At 36.8% G+C, this 22717-nt stretch overlaps 1 protein-coding gene across 2 annotated transcripts in view; it reads left to right on the forward strand.

The window, feature by feature from the left end:
* The window catches only part of slc1a2a (solute carrier family 1 member 2a), a 38954-nt gene that overhangs the window by 1227 nt on the left and 15010 nt on the right, over nt 1–22717 (forward strand). The window contains exons 1-2 of one of the 2 annotated variants that reach the window (XM_084733250.1): nt 17510–17750; nt 21437–21576. In XM_084733250.1, coding sequence (XP_084589376.1) covers nt 21447–21576 — 130 coding nt within the window. In that variant the 5' untranslated portion in view covers nt 17510–17750; nt 21437–21446. Of the gene's footprint in view, nt 1–17509; nt 17751–21436; nt 21577–22717 lie in introns of those variants that run through there. The other variant, XM_084733180.1, reaches the window with a different exon arrangement.

The following is a 22717-nucleotide window of genomic DNA, read 5'->3' on the forward strand; positions in this document are numbered from 1 at the left end:
TGTAGCGTTGTTTCAGCAAAGTAGCAGCAATGTCACTAATGGTAGCATTGTAACTATAACGGTCACTAGTATCACCACCACTCCCAAAAGTAGTGTGTGGCCCTGCTCTCATGCGCATGAATCACAGACACATGCATATATTCTGCAGCTCTACTGCATTGCTGCACGCAAAATCTCAGTGCTATACATTTCTGTCCAGATACACTACAACCAAAGTTACAGCGATTTTCGTGATTTTCCCCTGTACATAATTTCTTAAGAAGTCAGTGTTGTTTCTATGTAGAGGACAGTAACTCTCAACAGCTCCCTGATTTCCTTCCAAAACTCATCCTTTTTGTGGATATTCCCATAAAAAGGCTGCTGAGGATCAAATGGATAAAACGTGCTGCTTCTCAACCTCGTTAATTAGTGTCTCGTCTTCCCCGTTGATTGCTTTGATGAGGGGAAACAGAAACTCCAAGGACATCGGCATCGATTTTAACCAGATATAATGCGTCGGGCGTGAAGCAAGTGCACGAAAATTTGCTAAAATAGAGCCAGGGTGAGTGTTTCTTCGAACAGGCAACACGTCACTCAGCCTGTTCGCTGATGCACGGAGCAGATTTGGACATCCTCATAAAAAACAGAAAAATGAAAAAGGAATCAGCTTTTTGCTTGCTCTCGGTTGCAGGTTGCACAATCGCGATTAAGTTGTCCATTATACGCGCTATGGGGTTTGATAAAATTCAATTTGATTTTCATCCTGTTTGCGCCAGGCACCAGATCCTATAGAGGTGCGAGACCCTGAGCAGGCGCCATGTTACCATTCTGATTAGCAGTATTAGTAGTATTGGCAGGTTAGCTAGCTAACCGGACATCTGTGTAGCTAACATTAGCAGGTGGTCCTTCTTGTAAATACTTCTTTAAATAAGATGTTAGCAGGAAGTCAGAACTTGACCTGTCCTGTGGTGTTCCTGGTTTAAATTTTAGAGGTCATATTAATGAATTGGTTACTTTAAGATTAACTATGGTTTAGCTCAGAGTGGTGTTGTGGAATGTTGTAAAATGTACATGGCAGTATATTGTTCTTAATGTTCAAATTTATTTTAAATTTGTAATCCTGCTAATAATCCTGATTCTGACCTTTTTTGACTGAATGTGTGTCTGTTAGGCTTGTTACAGTGTTGTTAGTGCTGTGACCCAATTCTAAGTGTACCTGAATGTAATGGCTGCTGCTGTGTTTGTTTGTATTCACACTCCTACTCCTGACTGAATGGCTTATTGTAGGTTAACTCAGGATGCTGGCAAAATGCCACCAGAGAAAATCATCAGGGAACAGAGTCTTGAAATGAGCTGAGTTGGTCCTCATTCACCTAAAAGGCTTTAAAAAAAACAAAACAACAACAAATAAATTTAATTTAAATTTAAATGTAATTGACTTTACATTTCAGGACAAGAACAAGTCAAGTCATGCATTTTATGGAAGTGACGGTTTCTTAAAGCAATGCAAAACATCTGGCTGTCGGCCACATGTGCATCATTAGAGAGAAGCCATTCTGTGAGATTCACTCCCACCGCACTCCCAAATACGAGACAAGGCAAGAGGATGAAGTTCAAAAGAATCGCCCGCAGCGTTATTCACTGTAAATTCTCAGTAAAATTAACTAGATGGGTTGAACATCAGACAGTTTCTTCTGTTTTTTAATGCATCTTGTTCAGGAGCGTGACCACAGACATAATCACATCTCCTTCAACATAAATAAAACAATTCATTCTGCACATTTCAATGCACAGTGCAGCACAACGTGCACTCTTAAGGGTTAATTTGGAAATGATTTGAGCACCGGTATCATAATAAATTATTTTTCCTGTTACCACTTGTTTCATTGTACTTTTAAGCGATATTACACGAGAGGGGGTCCTATGGTGACCCTGGTGCGAGCGCATCGGCCCTGACTGCATCACTGTTGTGCCAGTAATGAAAATCTCACCCCTCAGCGAAATAATGCGATTATAAACGGGTTACCAACAAAATAAAAAATGTGATCAAAATGTGTCCATATTGGGAAAAATCACTCCCAGAATATAAAACGTTTTACGAGTGTTGTATCCCTGGAAAATACGTGGGGTCTGACTAATAATCAGTCACATCAGTAGAACTCCTATGTAATGACAGCTTGTTTTCAACTCCGGCAAGTAGACTGACCCTTAGTAACAACCAGCAGCAGAAACCATTTCTAGTCCGTGTTCAGTCTGCCAACCAATTTTCAGGAAAATGTTCAAACCCAGAGAAAACTGTAATTTCTTCTAGGTAATGGTGCATTTCCTTCTTGCCCAGTTGCCAAAGCTCCAAGGAAGGTTGTGAAGCCCTCTAGATTTTACATGCACAGTCACAAATACATATGTGAATGCTGGGGAACAGCTGCTGCCTGCAGAGAGGCACAACAATCACACGTCTTTGCTATTGTTTGAGGCAGATCAGCTGCGGATCAAAGTTCACCAAAGCTGAGCTTCACAAAGTGAACACACACGTTAGTGACTGCAGCACAAGGGTGTAACAACCTTTACATATGTGAAATATACATGTCTCAACATTTAATTTATTTCTGTGAAGATGACAACTCAGTTTAAGGATTATTTAGGAAGTTTAGCCAGATATTTATTTATTTATTTATTTAACAAAAACCATATGATAGAAACTTTTTAAAAACTCTTCAAAGAATAAGAGCATGTGCAAAGCAACAAAGCAAGCTGATTATCGCACTATTACCTTTTTTGTAATTTTATGTTGCTGGGGTTGGTGGGGTCATCAGTGTATATAAAATAGTAAAATAGGGGTCCTTTCACAAAAAGATTGGAAAACACTATATGAGCCACTAGTTGCTATCTGCAAAAACATGGGATATGTCTGATAAATCAGAGGGCGAAGAGGGAAGCTGGCAAACAAGTCATGCCAGATGGATTTTTATCTGCAATGGTGGTTGTTTAACACTGACGAAAATAACTCCCATGATTCCACACTACTTCAGATGTGGCTTGGTGACATCATGAAGTGGTGAGGGATTGTGGGAGTTGTCGTCTTCGGTGTTAAACGATTAATATTAACGTTTTATTCACATTATGTTTAGTCATGTTTGCCGGCTTCATCCTTCACTCTCTGATGCATCCAGTGTATCCCGTGTTTTCCCTGAGGTTTTAGCAACTAGCACTTGATTAAATGCTTTGATTAAATTACACACTTGTCTGCATTTCAACATTGTTGGAAACATTTGGGATAATGTAAATACAACTAAACAAAATATATAACATCTGACTAGAGGTTTCATCTGGAAATGTTACATACTATAGCTTTAAATCTTATTTTTCAGAATGAATGTGTACTATACTTTAACAAAATCAGAAGGCAGTCCTATAAAATATTTTTTGAGGGAGAAGGGCCCCTCTTATTCACTTGTGCATCAAAGAAACTTGAAAGCATCTCATCAGCTAGAGGCCCTGAGGGCTGACTGGAGGCCCTGAGGAAAAATATCCATGTTTCTCCACTGAAATGACATGTTGTCCCTGGCAGGGATGATGTCCACACATAATCAAAAGCCATTTTAATCGATGCAGGAACTCGTCTGAGTCTTTTGGTTATTTGTACATGATCATTATGTCTCATTGCCTTAGATCAAAAATGCATTAAAAACTCAAAATTGCAGAGGGAGGTGGATTGGCAATCATTTTCAGCTACGTGAGATTTCGAGAACAGTTTTCTGATTATTTTGGCTTGATTTTTTTCCTCCTGTGACTGAAAATAAGACTTCACATCCCTGAATGCTTCAGAAATTGCGTTACACATCAGACTTGTTTCTATTCAGCAATAAAATACATGTTTTCCCAAGAATAATGATGAAATGTTTAATCAACACATTGAACTGAGCACACTTAGAGTGATAGCGTGCAGAATCTCAGAGGTCCTGTCCTCATTGTGAAGTTGCCAGATTTACAAACTTTCCAAACTCTAAAAATTAGGCGTCAAGTTAACAAGACACAAGATACAATGTGTAAACAAGATTGGTGAAGGATGAGTCTTTCTTTTTTGGGGGGGGTCAATGGTTGCCAGTGCTTCCAGCTAAGCTAGGCTAAACACCTTCTGGAATGAGCTCTCCGATGCACAGAGATGGAAATTGATATTAGTATTCTCACCTAACTCACAGTAAGAAAGACAGCAAAGAAGCACATAATCCTGGCTGCATAATTTAGCTTTCATTTGCTCTGTTCTGTGCGAGGAAGGACAAGGAGGCTTTGTGAAGTAGAGACGGCATTTCCTTCTCAACTTCACACTCAAGTGGAGGGCATGATGGCAGAGCAAGTCAAGAGGTGCTTATCCCAGCTGAAATTTTTTAATTGTACATCTCCTGCATAAGTAAGAGCAGTTAACTCTCATAATCAGGAACTGGTGCCGAGCTCGTGGCTCCGATCCAAACTGAGACGCTGCTCTTACAAGACAAGAAGATGTAATTAAAATCATCATTGAAACACGATCATCAGCCGTGCATCACGTTTCTGTGATGCAAAACGGGTGTTAATAACACACTCACTCACTGTCTGTCGCCTGATATGTGCATCCACCGTGATGCATTTTTACATGCACGTTTTATATCTCTGTTGAAAGACTTTACAGCTCTATTGTTATTTATATTCTCATTCACACACTCATTTACAAATCTGACCTAAAAATCTAAGACGACACTAAAATGTGTTCCATCCAAAAGCTAACACGCATTTCAAACAAGACTGATTACGTAAGAACTGTTATTTTTCCAGTTTTATCCTGTGGAGTGTTTGATTGATGGATTAAATGATTGATTATTGTTGTATGCTTTTCCCTTTTCGCTTTTCAAAGACATTTGAAAAAGCAGATAGGTCGGACACAGACCCCTGGGGTTTGGGGAGTAATAGATTACATATAGTGGGAGTACATAATAGGATACAAAAAAGGTATCTGTATTCCATACTATACTACCATGCACAGTGTGCACACAGTTACCAATTGATTACCATTGTCCCTCATGAAAAAATGCTTCACTGGTGGAAATTTCACCATTTCTGTCTTAAAATTAATCGATCAATCACTAAATTGTGCACAACAAAGGAAAGAACAGCTGGACAAACTAATTTTCATAAAAAGAAAAAAAGTCAAAAGTCTCTGATTTCAGCTCCTTAAATGTGAATACTTTCTGGTTTCTCTGACAGTAAACTGAAAATTTTTGAATTCTGGACAAAACAAGACACTGGAGGACGTCATCTTGAGTTTTCATCAACAGTTTTCACCATTTTCAGACATTTCGTGGACCAAACAACTAATCAATTAATTGAGAAAATAACTGATAGATTAATCAATGATGAAAATAATAGTTGCAGCCCTAAAAACACCAATTTAGGCTTAACAGTTTCACCATATTTTATATTGGGGTAATCCAAAAGTAACAGAAAATGAATATTAAGTGTATAAAATACATTTTTAAAGTAACCCTCTCAACCCTGACAAAGTGTTGATATGTGAAGAATTGGGGTGAGAACAGGTTGGTTTTATGCACTGTTGCGGTTGCATCAACTTCTCATGTAGTTTCCTGCTTGCAGACATTCCTGATTAAGTTTAAAGTTTGGTATTGTTTAGTTCATGCTCAATGCTTGTACTTGCACTTCTGTTTTCCTGAGAATCAGTGTATCAGATATGATGAAGATTATTATCTGTGATATTTTGACACGTTGTGACTATTCTGCTGTGTTCATGAAGGTCTGCTGTACCTCCTGGCTGTTGAGAATTCCTTTAGCCTTCTTAGTGGCCAGAATCTGAAGGGTAACCTCTGCCAAGGAGGTTATGATTTCGGTGCCATTTGTCTGTCAGTCTGTTCATCAGCAGGATTACAGAATATCTATTAGTCGGATTTTTATGCAACTTGGTGAAAGGGTGTAGCATGAGACAAGGAAGAGGGCATTGATTTTGGAGCGGGTCCAAATCACGGGGCGGATACACAAAATTATTTTTCACTTTTGTTAACATTGTCAGAGAGGGCGTTTGGCCTTAACAGAGGTCTGTGCTCTTCGAGTGCCCTTCTAGCTCATCATGATTTTGAGAAGTTGGATGTATAAAAACATATTATTTTGATACTTCTTCCCACATTGAGATTTTAATATGCCATCAACGGGGCTGCGGATAGAAATTAAGGCTGTATGGTCAGATCAGAAACATTTTTGTGATCGTGTGCATTGTCCCTTTTCAAATAAAATAAACATACACAGAAAGATATCAGGTGAAAAACACATATACTTCCAAGGAAAGTCAAACGTCAAACAACCAGCATACAGTAAATCATTACCTCTGCTCTGTTCTGTAAATAAAATAATATATACCTGTATGTCTATTTAGGCCAATAAATAATTTTGTAGAAATAAATGTAAGCACTTGACGCTTAGTTAAAAATCTTGAAGCCATTTGAAATTATCTAACCTCCTTTGCACTTTTTCCTCACTTGTTCTTTATGATCTTTATGAAACCTAAAACCTAAAATATCTTATTTTGAAATTAACCCATTCTTAAGAACTGGGACAAATTACAATTTTTTTTTAAAAGAAGTATTACTATATGCACTCTAATTCCAGATTTTTGGCGAACACTTATTCTTTAAAGATTTATATGAAAAGAATTATGGTTTAAATATGACTCTTTTACCAATTTTAAAAAATAAAACAAAAAAATATGCTGTGAAATGACAGTTTTGTACCAATTCTCAAAAACGCAGACATAAACCTTTCATGTTTTTATAATTATGTCCAAAGTGTTACGACTTTCTGAACTGAAATTGTGTGTGTGTGTGTGTGTGTGTGTGTGTGTGTGTGTGTGTGTGTGTGTGTGTGTGTGTGTGTGTGTGTGTGTGTGTGTGTGTGTGTGTTGCATTGGCTGCTTGCCGCTATAAATGTGTTTACCACAAATCCTTTATTAAGATAAGAATCACAGAATATTAACGAGAATTAAACATAATTCTATAATTGTCTGAAGTTTTTTTATATTTTGAGTCTCCACAGATAAAGATGCATTTTTCCTCAACAGCAGATGGAGATTTTTAAACTTGCCACAGATCTGAAAACATAAAATCCATAAATGCCTTGACAGTTTGTCTCATGGGACCATCAGAGGAGCCCATTAATCCTTGTTGTTTCTGACCCATTAAATTATCATTATTTTACCGACTGACTGACCTCTGGGTTGTGGTATCCTTAGACTAAATCTCCATGCAGTTAATGGACTTTTCACTCCACAGCAACCACGTGTCTGCGTTACGTAAGAGGGGTTAGGGCATGCTGGGAATTGTATTGTTTTTAACTTAAGTTAACAGTACATAGAAGGTGAAGACACCTGTGAGGAAATCATTTCACTGGATTGTTTGATTTCACAGGTAAAATTGTACTTAAACGGATACAAGAAAAACTCTTATTACATTTGCGCCACGTACATGAACAAAACTTTGAGACTGAGAGGTGTTGCTTAGTAACAGATAACATGAACTGACTGATGCCCCACTGGGCGTGTTGGTTAGCTTAACTCCAGGATAAGATGACCTGTACATGTGAGAGTTGAGTTCACTGCTGCTGTACAGAAGGGGCACATTATAGCACGCTGAGACAACACTTGCCAACCCTCCTGATTTTCCCAGGAGGCTCCTGTCTTTCATTGCCCTCTCCCTATTTCCTCCTGAGACGACAATTCTCCTGTATTTCTCCAGATTTCTGACAATTTTTCACACCTTTTTTTTTTTTCCTTCTCATTATCACAACCCGTTTCTGGCACTGAACAGTGTGTATAACCCTTACGCCTCACAGCTACAGAAGATTTCCTATTTCTCATGGAGAGTTTAAAAGGAAAAGGGCATGTATTTTGTAAAAATCTGCCAGATCCATTTTCTTTTAGGGGCAAAGCAAAAAAAAAAAAGAAAGAAAGAAAGAAAGAAAAAGCATGAAAGAAAAATGAAGAATATTTATGTATTTATGCCAGGGATTTACACAAAATATTACCAGCGGCGCAAATTATTCTGTCTTCTTTCCTGAGAATTAACAGTAAAATTAAAGGTATTTAACGTTAAAATGCTGTTGCGGTGTACCATAATTGTGACCATAAAAAGTGTCTGTAACTCTTTTTTTTTTTTGTCTATTTTTGAGATCTCAGTGTTGGCGAGCATGGCAGAAACTGTTTTTTTTACTGCTTCAAAGTTCAGATTTTATTGATGAGGGTTTTGCAAGTTCTGTTCTTTATAGTTTACAGTCATTAATTTATTCAACTGAAGCCAGTATAGCAATACTTAATCAATGCTGACATCCAGATTGCTGATTAATTTGATAGTTTATGTTGTTTTCCAGGTTTTTGCAAGTCACAAGTCAGTCTCAAGTCTTTGCATTGAAGTCCCAAGTCAAGTCCAAAGCCCTAAACTTTGTGTTTTGAGTTCTAAACAAATCATAAAGCATTTTTCATCAAATATTACACCATTTTAACAACACAGGTTCGATTTCCTGTGTATTGTGCAACTTCAAATGTCTGAATCTGAATCTGCGAGCTGTAGCATCTCCATCTGTAATTTTTAACTCACCTGTATTTCATCCTGCAAATTATTTATTGTTGACCTCTGCATAGATTCTGTGAGCGAACAAAGTTATCTTCGGTATCATCTTTTCCAACTGGAGCTCAGTGAAGTAATGTTTGTTCTTCATGGTTCTCTCCTGCAACTTCATTGGATTCTGTTTGATTGGCTCGAACAAAGTGGATGTGGGGAATTAAAGTGCCGAGCTGCTGAGCATTAATAGCATTAAAGTTAGTTGATTCAGGAAATGAAGGGAAATTAATTGATTTCTGGATTCACACTTCTTAAATAACATACCTTGGAATCTTTGGGCTCAGGGGATAGGATCAAGTATTTTCAAATCAGAAGGCTCAAGTCCAAGTGAAGTCATTGGTGTTCAAGTTGAGTCCAAGTCGATTTGCAAGTGTTTTTGATTTTGTCAAAGTCAAGTTTAAAGTCAACGCGAGTCGACACCTCTGCTGTTTTCATTCTAATTAAAGTTTACAAGCGGTTTTGTCTTGGATCTAGGATATCTGCCCGTTGGATTGGGTTCTTTATTTTACACTTTCCTCGGCAGCAGCAGAAATAGACTTTGGTCAGTGAGGATATTTACAGTATTTCTGCCTCTGTGTGCATGCCATTTTCTCTCTAAATAAATATGGTACCAAAATCATTTTCTCCTGTAGGCTTCTGATGATACTGGGACTATTTATGCTCATACCATTCCTCACAATGACCTGACAATGTGGCTCTGACAGGGAATAGGGTGCTCCATCTGATTTCATAAGTACTATTGGTGCAGGTTGTACCAAGAGACAAACACCTGTACACCCGATGCATCGTGCACTGTATCTACAAGGACTGGACAAAATATCAGACGTCTTTGAACTACCAGAAGTTTTCTTGTCTCTTCCTGAGTGTCAGAACTTCAAAGTTCCAAAAGCCCGACCACCTGAATCGTTGATGCACTTATTATTTGGCAAAGAACGCAAAATGAAACAATGAAATCTGAAGGAAAGAGAAACAATGTCCCCAAAATTCATCATTGTGTTCACCAACAAAAGAGACATTCATCCTCACTGTTTTGATTTTTACTTTAGGGCCACCATTTTTTGAGGTTGTATTGTATTTTAAAATGTTTTGTCTTCTTCTTGTCTCACTCAAGGATAGTTTTTTTTTATTTAAAAGTGATCACTAATAAGAAATTGAAACATTCATGCAAAACAGTTCAATTCAATAACAGTGACGACAACAGCTGATCCCGATTTCTTTTAGTGAAGGTCATGTGAGCGTGTAAGACAGGACAACATCACATAACATCCTTAAAACCGGTCAAAACAGGACAGATGACAGCAAAAGACCATGCACGTTGTGCTATTATGGTTGTCTGTTCTTTCTTGTCCTTTAATGCGTTCCTGTTGGTTTATGAGGAGAGAGATTTCCAATAGCAAAATATCTTTACTCTTTGCCTTTGTATTAAATGTTGACAGTGTTACCAGCGAGGAACAAAGGTCAGATGGATTCCTGAAAGAGTAAGCACTCGCAAATTGTTTCGTAAATCAATATTAGTGAGTGGTATTCATGAGTGTGATTTGTGGTGTTTGAGACTTTGTGAAGAGCTGAGGTTTCATGAGGGAAAGATTTACGCAGACGATCTCACGCTCTGAATTACAGATCAACACTGATAACTTCTGTCTGTTAATCATTGTCGTCATTAATGGGAGACACCACAGGTGAATTAATATATATCAACATGCAGATGACTCAGAATTTAATTAAATATGCACTATTATCTGTACATTTCCAGAACAGAGATGTGAACTTTAGATAAAACCAGGTTCAAACTTTGTGTTTCATTTATTGACAAAGGAGAGTCAAGAGTTTTTACAAAGGGAAGTTTAGATCTTTCTTTTTATTGCTTCCTACATCAGAGAATACAGTCAGCGGCCTTATAAAAATACAACAACTCTTTTTGACGTGTTTTTATATAAAATCGGCTATGAATTATATATGAACAAACCTCTCTGTAAAGACCTTCAGAATATAGACTGAAATGAAAGTGGAAAGTTTAGTGTGCGTCTGTAAGTGCTACTGAAGTGGAGATTTCTTGCTCAGAGTTTGAGAGAAAACAGTCTTATGTATTCCATCCAGAATTCTATACATTTTGGAAAACACCACAGGAGACTAGGGTTTAAAAAAAAAGAAGAAGAAGAAGAAGAAAACTAGAGATATCACAATGAAACTTCCCTAGTTGGTAACTTATTTTAAGACGGTTGTTTATTGTATCACAAATTTTCTGAAATTGTACAGATTATATATGCAAACGATTCTGTATCTAATTAAATATGCACTTCTGCGTAAGTTTACACGACACAAAGCTTTGGATAAAGCCAGGTTCAGAATTCTCGTTTCATTTTGTTGACTTATTAGAGTTGGCCATAATAAAACAACAGTTTTTGCCATGTTTTAACAACAACATGTTAAATAAGACTATAAATGATTTATGAACAAACACCTCTGTAAAATCCTTCAGATTATGGATTCTAATGAAAGTGGAAAGTTTGGTGTTTCTGCATGCTTCTGTCTCAGAGTAATGAGAGAAAACTAATTTTGAAAAAATATATAGTGAAAATATATGTAGTGAAATTCTAATCATTTTGAATATCGTGAATAGCATGACAGTTTAACAATGGATATCACCATTAAATACTTAATATATGTTTTCTGAAATTATGTTTAAATATGCAATTGATTACATACCTAATTAAATATGCAACAATTTTCATAGATTCCTAGAACAGAAATATATAGAGTCAAAAGTTTTTGCAGAGGGAACTTTGTTTTGTTTGTTTTTTTCATTGGCTGTATAAATCAGAAAATACTGCAAACAGCCATAAAAAATCCAATTTCCAATCAAGTTTTTTAAGAACTAAAATCTTAAATAAATCAGGTTATGAATGATAACCCTTTCCGTTAAGACCTTCAGAATATAGATTGAAATAAAGGTGGAAAGTTTGGTGCATGTAAGTGCTACTGAAGAGAAAGTTTCTGGCTCAGAGTTTGAGAGAAAACTTATTTTGAGAAAACAGCCTTATGTGTTCCATCTAAAATACCATTCATTTTGCAAGACACCATAGATATCACAATAAAACTTCCCAAGTTGATTACTTTACATTAGGACAATTATTTTTCATATTACAAGTTTTGGGAAGTTTTATGTTTAAATATGGAAAGGATTGAGTATTCAATTAAATATGCAATAAGTTGCCTACATTTTCAAAACAGAAATCTGAATATTGAAAACAGCCAGGTTCAAAATTCTTGTTTCATTTTGTTGATATATTAGAATCAAATGTTTTTACAGAGAGAATGTTTGATTTTTCTGTTAATCACTCCACAAATCAGAAAATACTGTTATCTGCTATGAAAAAAAAAAAATCAAATTTCTCCATATTTTTAGGAATAAAAAGTTAATAAATCAGGCTATGAATGATATATGAACAAACCCCCTGGTAAAAACCTTCAGAATATAAATCAGAATGAAACTGGAAAGTTTGGTGCATGTAAGTGCAACTGAAGTGAAGATTTCTGGGGTATATGTGAGAAAGCAACCTTTAAAGGTATGTATTTGCAAAGTTTACATTTTGCAAGCCACTATAGGTGAATAGGGTTAATAAATTTTAACTTGTAGGTATCACAATGAAACTTTCCCAGTTGTTAAGTGACACTGACACAAACAAGCTACTGTTACAAGTATCCTAGCAAATTATCCATTATGCAAATTTAACTTTTGGTCAATTTAATTAAAATCTGCAGACACAGATTTAGTCAAACAAACACATGAATGTGTATTTTGGATGTTTTCTGTCCCCTATTCTGACATATTACAGAAGAAAAATGGACCAAAATTTCAAAATCAACAAGTGGATGAAACAAAATATGCTTTTACTATCAGTGTCTTGCCTTAAATTAATAAGGACCTATTATTTGATGTCCATGGATTGACCCACTATCAGCATCCACCTTTGTTTTATGATGTGTGGAAATATGTTGTGGGATCTCACAGCTGCAGACTCGTTCTCTGAGTGCGTCTGATCCATCTCAGTGTGTATGTGTGCTGGATTAGGATGGCTCAGAACAGATTAGTTAATTATAGACACCTGCTGTCTAAGCGTGGTGTGTGTTGTCAGGTGTTGCAGCATGAGGTCGGCTTGGTGCTGAGGGGAGAAAAGGTGGAGCCAGGTGTGGAATTGCATGGACGAATGCTTTGCCATGTGCTCTTAGATTGTCTCTCTCGTCTCCCTGTCCAAGCTGTGAGAGCAGCTCAGTAATGGGAATCTTCGCTCACACAAACACACGCAGATAAAAGCGTCACCTGCACAACAACATCCATGCACCCAGTCTGCAGGGATAACACTCATCCAGGCATTTTACCCACACATGTGGGTCAACCTCACACAAACTGCAACATAAACAAACTTAATGGATTCTTTGTCCCCATTGTGTTCTGAAAGACAGAGAAAAAAAATCTTAAGGAATCAATGACAGAAAAGTTTTCAGAATCACCCCTGATCCTACCAAAAATTCCTTTTTTAGTTCAGGGATTTTTTTTTAGTTTTTCAGTTAGGCATTTTTGTTAGAAAAAAGTAACCTTGATTACAAAAGAAAACCTGACTAGTGTTTATTACCTTTAAATGTCTCCTCTATGCCTTAGAAAAAGTTCTAAGAGATCCAAGTTGTGATTCAATGGTGGTAACAAAAAAACTGGTACCATTTTTTTGCCTCCTAAAATAATAATTAAAACCACATCACTATATTTTTTCCTCTTTTAAAAAATTGTGATTTGATTCTGCAAATTGAATATAGCCTTTGCTCATATTGTGATTTTGACAATACAGAGATTAGTTGTTCAGCATTTTTTAATTGAAAATAGTTTTAGTTGAAAAAAATTAAAAAATTATAACCATTATTCACTTTCATTTCAATGTGTTTACTCAAAAAGTTTTGAAATACAGTTGTTTGAGGTCTCTCAATTTCTCTCAGTTTATCAAAATAAGAAACAATAATTATCTCAATGAAAGATCAGTAGTCGGTAAAACTTTTTCAAAACTTTTAATTAGGGTCAGTTCTCAAAAACCTCTTGTCACAAGCTACCTTGAAAATTTGACTTTTCTCAACCTTTTTGTTTTTACAGTAAAGAAAAGAACTCATGAGGTAATTTTGTCCCACTTCTAACAGTGAGGAATTTTCTTTTGCACATTCACTGTACTACATCCAACTCCATGTTGCATGTAAAACACAGTTTCTGGTTGATTGTGGACAGCACTGAACCCTTTGTGTGAACATCAGACATGAATCAATCACTTTTTAATATCCACAGTTCCAGTATTTTTCAATACTTCCACCACTTGGATTTCTTAAGACTTCTGGTACATTATAAATGACATATGTATATACGCCTATACCCCTATTTCCACCAGCAGCTGCATGGTCTCTGCAATCAGACAGCTGGAATTCACTTTACCTTTGATTCCTACATCAAAGGAAAAAGTAGTACCATTGTCAAGCTGCGACGTGCCATTTTGACAGCTAAATTATAATGTGGATAGTAATTAATAGGCTTAAAACCATCACAGAAAAACTGCTCAGCATCATGAGTGACCTATAATAAGAGACCAAACAAGTGCATGATGACAGTCAAAATGTTATTTCTCACACACCTTGGTAATCATCTTGTCCACATAAAACAAGTCATTAAAGAATAAATACTGCCATGGCAACACCATTGCAATGAGTGCATGCGCAGCAGCCACGGCACTTTGTGAATCGAAAAGGAAGCCATGGCCACGAGCACTAAACAGCTGCGTCTCGACAAATCAAGGTTTAGCTCTCTGCTGCTGTTGCTGTGCAAATAGTGACATGAAAATTCCAGATCGTGTTATTCACAGGCGACGAAGAGGGAGTTTTTAAGCGTTTTTATTTGCCTTGATTTTCTTTTAATATGCCTCCATCCAAGTTATCAATTCATCTCAGGCAATCCATTGTTGGTTAAAGCTGAAGAGTAGAACTGACAGAAGCAGCCTGCATGCCAAAACGTCCATTAGTGACAAATAAGAATTCTTACCCAAATATAGGCCATAATTTGTGTATGATTAAATACTCAAAAATGTGTTGAGGAAACAGCTGCACTTTTTTTCTGTTCTGCTCTCATAATCAACTTTCCGTCTGCTAAATGAGTTTTCCTTGAAGCTTTCTGCTGCTTAATTTGCAAGTTATTGTTTACTGTGAACTTCATGCTTGCACATTAATTAAATTAACCTTTAAAACTGTGCCTTTCTTTTAACTGACTCACATATTAATGAAGCGTGAAAATAAACCTAAGTGCCACCCATTTACCATTATAAATAACTCACTTAGTTTACAAGAATCACTCTGTGACAACCTTTTATTTGTGGATTGCACACAAGTCATTTGAAATAATCCACATGGTAGAGCAGCTTTTCACAGGTAGTCTGGTAGACATTGTTAATAGTATTTATTATTCATTTTGTTCTGTGTTTTTTTTTTTTGAACAATTTGACAATCATCTCAATGTCTTAGATAACTGGTAGCAATGTTAGCCAGCTAGCAAACTTTATTCAAACTTAAAAGGAACAAAATGTTTCAACAATCACCAACTCTGGTTTGGTCGAAACGCTGAATTCACAGAGGAAATTTACTGTTTATTTTGTATATATACTGTTTTTGAGCATGTTGATAATCACCTCAGTGTGTTAAATAACAGCTAGCAACATTAGCTATCTTCTTCATCTTCATCTTCATTCAGACGTGACAGAAACAAAATAAAACTCACCAAAAACGTCTTGGCTCATCTTTTAACAGCCCCAACGGTCACCAGCTCTGCTTTAGTTGATATAAACCTTTAGACTTTATTTATAAAGGTTAAATTTATGAATTGACAGTGTTTGATATGAAAATATCACTGGGGAGAGGAGCAACAGGGAGGTTAGGCATCAGAGAAGCAGCCAGGACAAATAGCTTGTATGGCCGGAATATTTTCACATCTATCTCAGTGAATTAAGGGTTTATTTCAACCAAACAAGAGCTGGTGGTTGTCGGAACAGTGGAAAGACGAGACAAGATATTTTTGTCGAGTTAGAGTGAAGATTGAAGACTGCAGTCAGCTAAACGGGCTGCAAAATAACATTTATCCTTTTGGGCATTGTCAAAGTACATCCACTAAATGTGCTTGTTTTTTCCACTGACAGGCTCAGATTGTTGTTCTAAGTATCTGACAAGATTATAGAAAGGACTGCAAAAACGTCCTCAAACAGTGGCTCCTCTCACCAACTCTGGTTTGTTCAAAATAAACCCTTAATTCACTGAGGTGTATGCGAAGACGCTGTGGCTGTTTCTCACCACTGCCTGTCTGACGTCTGACCTCTGACCTTTCTCACTCCTCTCCTGATATTTTCATGTCTAACTGGGTGAATTAAGGGTTTATTTCATCCAAACCAGAGCTGGAAATTTTGTAATTTCTGGAGTTTTATTTTGTTTATGTCAAGTTTGAACAAAGATGACAATGCTAGCTAGCTAGCTGGCTAATGTTGCTACTAGTAATCTAAGACACTGTGGTGATTATACAAAATGAACAGTAAATACTATTAACAATATGTATCGAGTTAACTGTGCTGAGATAATTAACTAATTTCAGGATGAAGAATCAGATCAGATAAAGTTTGTAGACGAAGTTAATGTATTGAGTTAACAGGAAGAAGCTGCAAACAGATGTGCAGATGTGCTAGATTCAGTCCCATTCAGTCTAATGGGAGCATTAGCCAAAAATGTTTTCTACCTTCTGGGTGAGACAGATTTTTAAATTGCTTATTTTGCTCTAGGAAAGTTTTACAAATAAAAATCTCCATGGATCAAAAATTCATCATAGAAAGGGTCATAACTGACCTTGTTTGCAGTTCAAAGTGTCCTGTCAGATGTCTCTTTTATAATGGGGGCTTGTGGTAGAAAATACTTTTTTGGCTGCAGAGGAATTTTTCACTGCAGTACCGTGAGTGGCCACCGGGAAAATGAGCAGCAAGGCTGAGCCGCAATACCCCGTTTAGGTTTATATATTACATCTATGGTGCCGTTACATTATGCAAGAAGAGAATAGAGCTTATGACTCTCGCACAAGATCTCACACTTATCCCTTCATGACACCATCCTGTGATAGAAATTAATTGTGCTTTAAACCCTGAAGGGGTTAGAACTCTATTGTGCTTGTGTTGGTTTATTATTGTTTTTCTGCTGCAGCGTCTCAAATTTTCCGTGAGCTAGAAAGAGCTGGAGACATTAAACTGAGTCCAATAACTGGAAATGATAATTCTGGCCGATTGAGCTGCTTCCTCCTGTTGAGTGCAAGAGGGCTTGAGCCCACTAATTGCCGCTTGCGGCTATATTTATGGGCTGCAGCCGACTACTGACAACACCCCCAGTGACTGTGTTTAGCCAAGGTGTTTTAAAACTCTCTGTACTTAAGGTCTGCAAGGGAAGCATGTGGACGCCTGATTAATATTAATTGGTATTTTTTTCTCTTTTTTCTCTAATTTGTAAAATCCAATGAACTGTTTGAAATATAACAACACAATTTGTGTTTTCAATGAAGTAAGACCCATCAAAGAACTTAATTCTTATAATTGTCATCACTTAAACTTATTTAGGAACTTATGAGAATCGATCTCCTTGGAGATCCAAAGTGATGGAAATGGTTTCCTCTGAAAAGAGAGGTAAACAAATAAAACAAAGCAAAGAAGAAAAAACACATCAGCAACAAGGATTTTCACTCCCTTGCTAATCTTAGCAGGTTGACTCCACCCTTCGTGTCTGGGAGACTCCTGTCAGACCTCCAGGTTAGTCAGTTTACCTTAACGCGCCTCCCTGCAGCTCAGATCTGTGATTGTGGATATACATCCAACCCCGAGGAAGGCGAGATCTGCAGATTTTTAAAGGACTTTTTAAGGACCTTTCTGACAGGATAAAAGACGTTTTGGAGGTTCTGACTGGATTTACTAATGCATGAGCCATGAATTTGTTATTTCTTTCACTGACGCCGATGGCTGTGCAGTAGTAGCTCTCCAAAAATTCAATTTCAATCCAAAGCAACATAAAAAACAACTGGTAAGCATTATTAGTAGTATGTTGTGATGTGTTAGTAGTTTATGAGATGAGTCATAAAAACATCGGCATTGAAGAGGTGCCATCAGGATAATGTTTATGTGCAGATTTCCCTTGAAAGTTGAATGATGCATCAGTGATGCAATAATAACTGTGGTCTATCGTCTATTTTGTCATTGCTCTTTAAACACAGCACAAACACTCAGTGCTGTCGTGCCCTTCTTGATGCTTTTGCATCAGCCTCACAACCAAGGATCATGATTGTGTATCTTGTGTGAATTTTAACAGTAAGAGCACACAATTACCAGCTTGTATTGAAAAAGATTTCACTCACCTTTTCAAACATTTCCTTTCTTTCATAGCAAACTGCCTAACATTGCTTTTGCATTTTAAGAGTTTTTTGGTCTTAAAAGCATTTAGAGTAACTCTCTGTAGAAGAACAAAGACAACTTTAGTCTGAAGGCTGAAGTTTGGTGTTCAAGTTAGTAATCTCCTGCATAACAGTCATGATGGCAAGTGGTGGTGACACCTTGACTTTTCCTGGGAAGCCCCTTTTCTGTTGCATAACTCAATCACTTGTGTACTGCAGGTGCTAATTTTATCCTCTTTAAAAGGCTTAAGTCTCATTAATGCTGGAGCACAGTGTATCAGACAGTCGTGATTGACTTGGCACCTGCTATGTCCTCACCTTGTATGTTCCCCTGTCCCTTTCATGTATTCTGACAGTAAGTCAAATATCGAATCACTTGTCTTATTAAATATTGGCTGAGGAGTACATCCCATTTCTATACGTATAATTAAAGCTTTGTCTCCCTTTTTTTCTGTGAATTACTTCTGGAGGGTAATTTTTCACTCAACCCTCAACTTTTGCTGAGAGAAATTTTAGTGTTTCCACGGTGCGTTTGCTGCCACCATTATTATTCCAGGTGTTCAAGTCATGAAGGTCAAAGGTGTCCAAATGACACGGGCGTTTGCTGTTACGTAACTGTGCACGTCTGTGCTCTCCAGAGGATTTAAAGGGTGCACAGGGGCGAGCTGATCTTTAAGTCAAAGAGGCTTTACGCCACACCACAACAAACCTGAGGTGCTTCTTGCTTCAGTGACACGATGAAGCAGAAAGATGAAAGAAGGGTCTTATCTTGATCATGATCTGAAATCAACATCTTCAAGCAGTGAAATTACTTGGAAAGTACAGAAAACATGAGGCGAAATCACCGACCGCTTGACACAAACACATATACGTATATAAAAAGTTAAACTTAACATTTAGGTTTCATTGCCCTTATGTTCTATTCAACACAGAAATAGAATATCTCAAATGATCATAAATAAATTACTATGCACAGACACCCAGCAGAAGCAGCAGCAGAGGGGAGGATATGAGTAACAGCTGGTGTTCTGTTTATTCAAATGTATCGAGTAAAACTGGAATAAATTGTTTAAAATGCAGATTATAAACAGGCTCTTTATTGATTCTGTGCTAATTGTTCAGGAATGTCAGTCTCTAATTATGAAAGACCATCTGCAAACTTTTTACACATTTGCATGCATTAAGAATGCAGAAGATGCAGAATTAATTGAGTTCAATCATGTGTGCATGTGCGCCCATTAATTACTCAATGACACAATGAACACTTTTTTGTAACATAGTAATCAAGCATGCAGTATTGTGTATTCAATCACTATTGTGAATGTTCTTATCATCTGTAGTGTTTTAAAATGCAATCATAGCACAAGTTTTCCTTCTTGGTGGGTTGTTAACCCCATTTCCCCCAGTGTGGAATCACAAGTACCCTGTGTGTTGTGGTCTTGGCCTGGTACAGGTATGGACCAGCCCATTGTCTGAAAGTTCATGAAATAATCACAAAATGAAATCTACATTTGCATACATGGACACGAATCCTCCTTCATTTATTTTACATAAACTCAGTATGACTTTCAAACTAAAAGGACAAATGTAGTATAAAGAGTGTCATACTCCACATAACACAGGACTTTAACAAAGGAGGCTGAGGTTTGGTTCCCAAGTGAAACCAGTAATCAGTGTTGATTGTTATTTTAACCCAAACCATGACGTTTTACAAAAAACAAGTCGGCAAAGTTTTGTTGCCTAAACCTAACCAAGCTGTGACCATCACCTGAAATGTTTTGTATTATTAGGATGCACCCAAATCCGAATATATTATTCGGAAAAGCACAAATAAGAAACTCAAATTTCTTTTACCTGAAATTACTTGTTATCATATGGGGAAAAAAATAATTAACAAAATGTAACACAGACTACTACTTTTTATCTAAGTGCTATTTTAATATCTCTGTATACAGAGACAGATAATTTAGTGGCTGAACAGATACAGATAATGACGTCTCTGTGCACTTTCATAGCTGAAGGTTGCGTATTTACAATGCTAGCAAACGACAGTGGATAATACATTAGCTTGAAATTTGTGTTGAGTTTCATTACCAAAACAAAGGACAATTGATGTCCATGCGCCGTGAGACCGTGTTTTACACAGACGTGTCTCCTCCTGGTCACATGGTCTCACCACACAATCTTGCAGGGTGTTAAGTGTGGGATCCTCCAAGATCCCACCTCCACCTGTGCACGCGCCCTGACCAACCAGTAAGAGCTGATAATGCAGTGATATCGACACGATCCCTCACCAGCTTCCCACCAACAAATATAGCAAATGATGCATGATTGAACACACAACCAAACTGGAAGTACTGCTAATTTATATCTGTGAATCATAAACATTGTCTCAGCAACACGTGGTTGTGTATAAAGCTTACCATTTGTTCCATTCTTAGTAATAATGGAATAATTCCATTAGACATATGACTATAGTATTTTTCAGTGGTGGAAGATGTTGTACTTGAGAAAAGTAGAAATACTTTAGTCTAAAAATACTCTGTTATAAGTAAAAGTCCTGAATTTAAAATATTGCTTGAGTAAAAGTACAGCCAAATATATCAAAAGTAAACGTACTCATTATTTAGAAAGGCTCCTTTCACAGTATTACTAGAGAGTATTTTATTATTCTGTTTTTATTACTAATAAATAAGAGCATTTTAATGTTGCAGTTCATCGATGTGGAGCCAGTTGCGGATGGTTTGTGTACTACTGAGTAGACAAGTACAAGTACAATATTTACTTCTGAAATTTAGTGGTTTCATAGTGATATAAATTAGCATAAAATGGAAATACAATTAAAGTACAAGTATATCAAAATTGTACTTAAGTGCGGTACTTGTGTAAATGCACATCTGCTAATCCACAATAAAAAACATAAAAAATATGTAGTACAGAAATTCATGTAAAATTGCAATGATTAATAGACTATTAAGTTAATCACCTACTCTTTGATAATCGATTATTTTTTTGAGGAAAAAAAAGTAAAAATTCTCTAATTTCAGTTTCTTAAATGTTTTCTGGTTTCTTTACTCCTTTCTGACAGTAAACTGAATATCTTTAGGTTTTGAAGAAAAAGAAGGACATTTGAAGATGTCACCTGATCAACATTTTGCACCAGTTTCTGACATTTTATGGACCAAACAACTAACAAGAAAATAACCAACAGATTAATCGAGGATATAACTAATTGTTAGTTCGAGCCCTAAATTTCATAAAATGCAGCTTAAAAACCTGTCAGTAATTAATATCGGCTCGGTTTCTTTAATTCTTTCAGTGCCAACAAAATGCAGAAGCAAGTGGAGGTCAGGATGGACGAGAGCCACCTGGAGCCCAGAGTGGATCCAAACGAGAACGCATGTGGCGGACTGTGTGATAAAATCATGAAGAACATGGTTCTCACTCTCACAATCCTCGGTAAGTTTTTTGTTCCTGCCGCTTCCGTCCACAATCCATCCATTACACACTCCGACTTATCTTGTTCAGGTTTTCAGCGGGGGTTTACCTTTTCCCAGAATGCATCTGACAAAAAGCAGGGAACGCTCTGAACAGGTTGTTAGTCCATCACTGCACTAACGCACTCAGGCAGAAAAACACGTTTACACCTACGGGTGATTAACCTCACCTGCATGTGTAAAGAACCGGGAGGAGAAAACCCACCCACACGTAACAGAAACATACAGGACGGCCCCCGTCTTTCAAATACAGGATCTTCTTGCTAAAAGGCGATGCTGCCAACCATTGAGCCACCGGTGACGCCCGATGTGAAGCCAAATCATTTTAATACACACCATTTAAATATGAAAACAGTTCACAGCTTATTTTCTTGATGTTAAAATAGCAAGCATTCAAATTCATGATATTCCATCTCTGGGGGCATATTGCATTTAAATTACACTGTAATACACTTTAATATTACATTCGACTGTACCGGAGCAAACTAAACAAGAAAAACTATTTCTACTGTATCTGTTGACAGATGTACAGTAGCTGGGAAAACATTCACAAGTAAAAACTGTTTGTCTTAACCTGCCCTTAAATTCTAAGTTGACTAATTTGAAATCACAAGTTGAACAGTTGCACTTGAGAAAACACGTTCAGTCGGTCAGTTACAGTGACAACACATTTTAAGTTTAATTAACCTACATAAAACATACATATTCATGTTACCTTAAAGAGAAAAGATTAGTTGACGACACTAAATTCCTGTCTGATTTTTTACAGTTATGAAATTGTTTTTTTAATTTTGATTTCAAGTGGTGAGTAAAAGAGAAGACAAAGAACAGAATACAAAGAAGAGAATATATTATTAATTCAATTGCACTTGAAAAAACATGTTCAGTAAGCTTAAAATATTAAGTTGAACCAGTGACTCCTCAGTTACACAGACGAGCATTACAAACAAACTCGACTGACTTTTACATTCAGCTCATCATTTCAAAAGATTTCAAGTTACAAGAATTACAAGAATCGTTGAGAGTGTACAAAATATAATTAATTGACATATGCACGGACAAGATGACAAATCATGACATCATCATGTGTAAAAGGGGCAGTG

Source organism: Lutjanus erythropterus, chromosome 1 (genome assembly GCF_056507025.1).
Source record: "Lutjanus erythropterus isolate fLutEry1 chromosome 1, fLutEry1.hap2, whole genome shotgun sequence".
Classification (NCBI taxonomy): Eukaryota; Metazoa; Chordata; class Actinopteri; order Lutjaniformes; family Lutjanidae; genus Lutjanus; species Lutjanus erythropterus.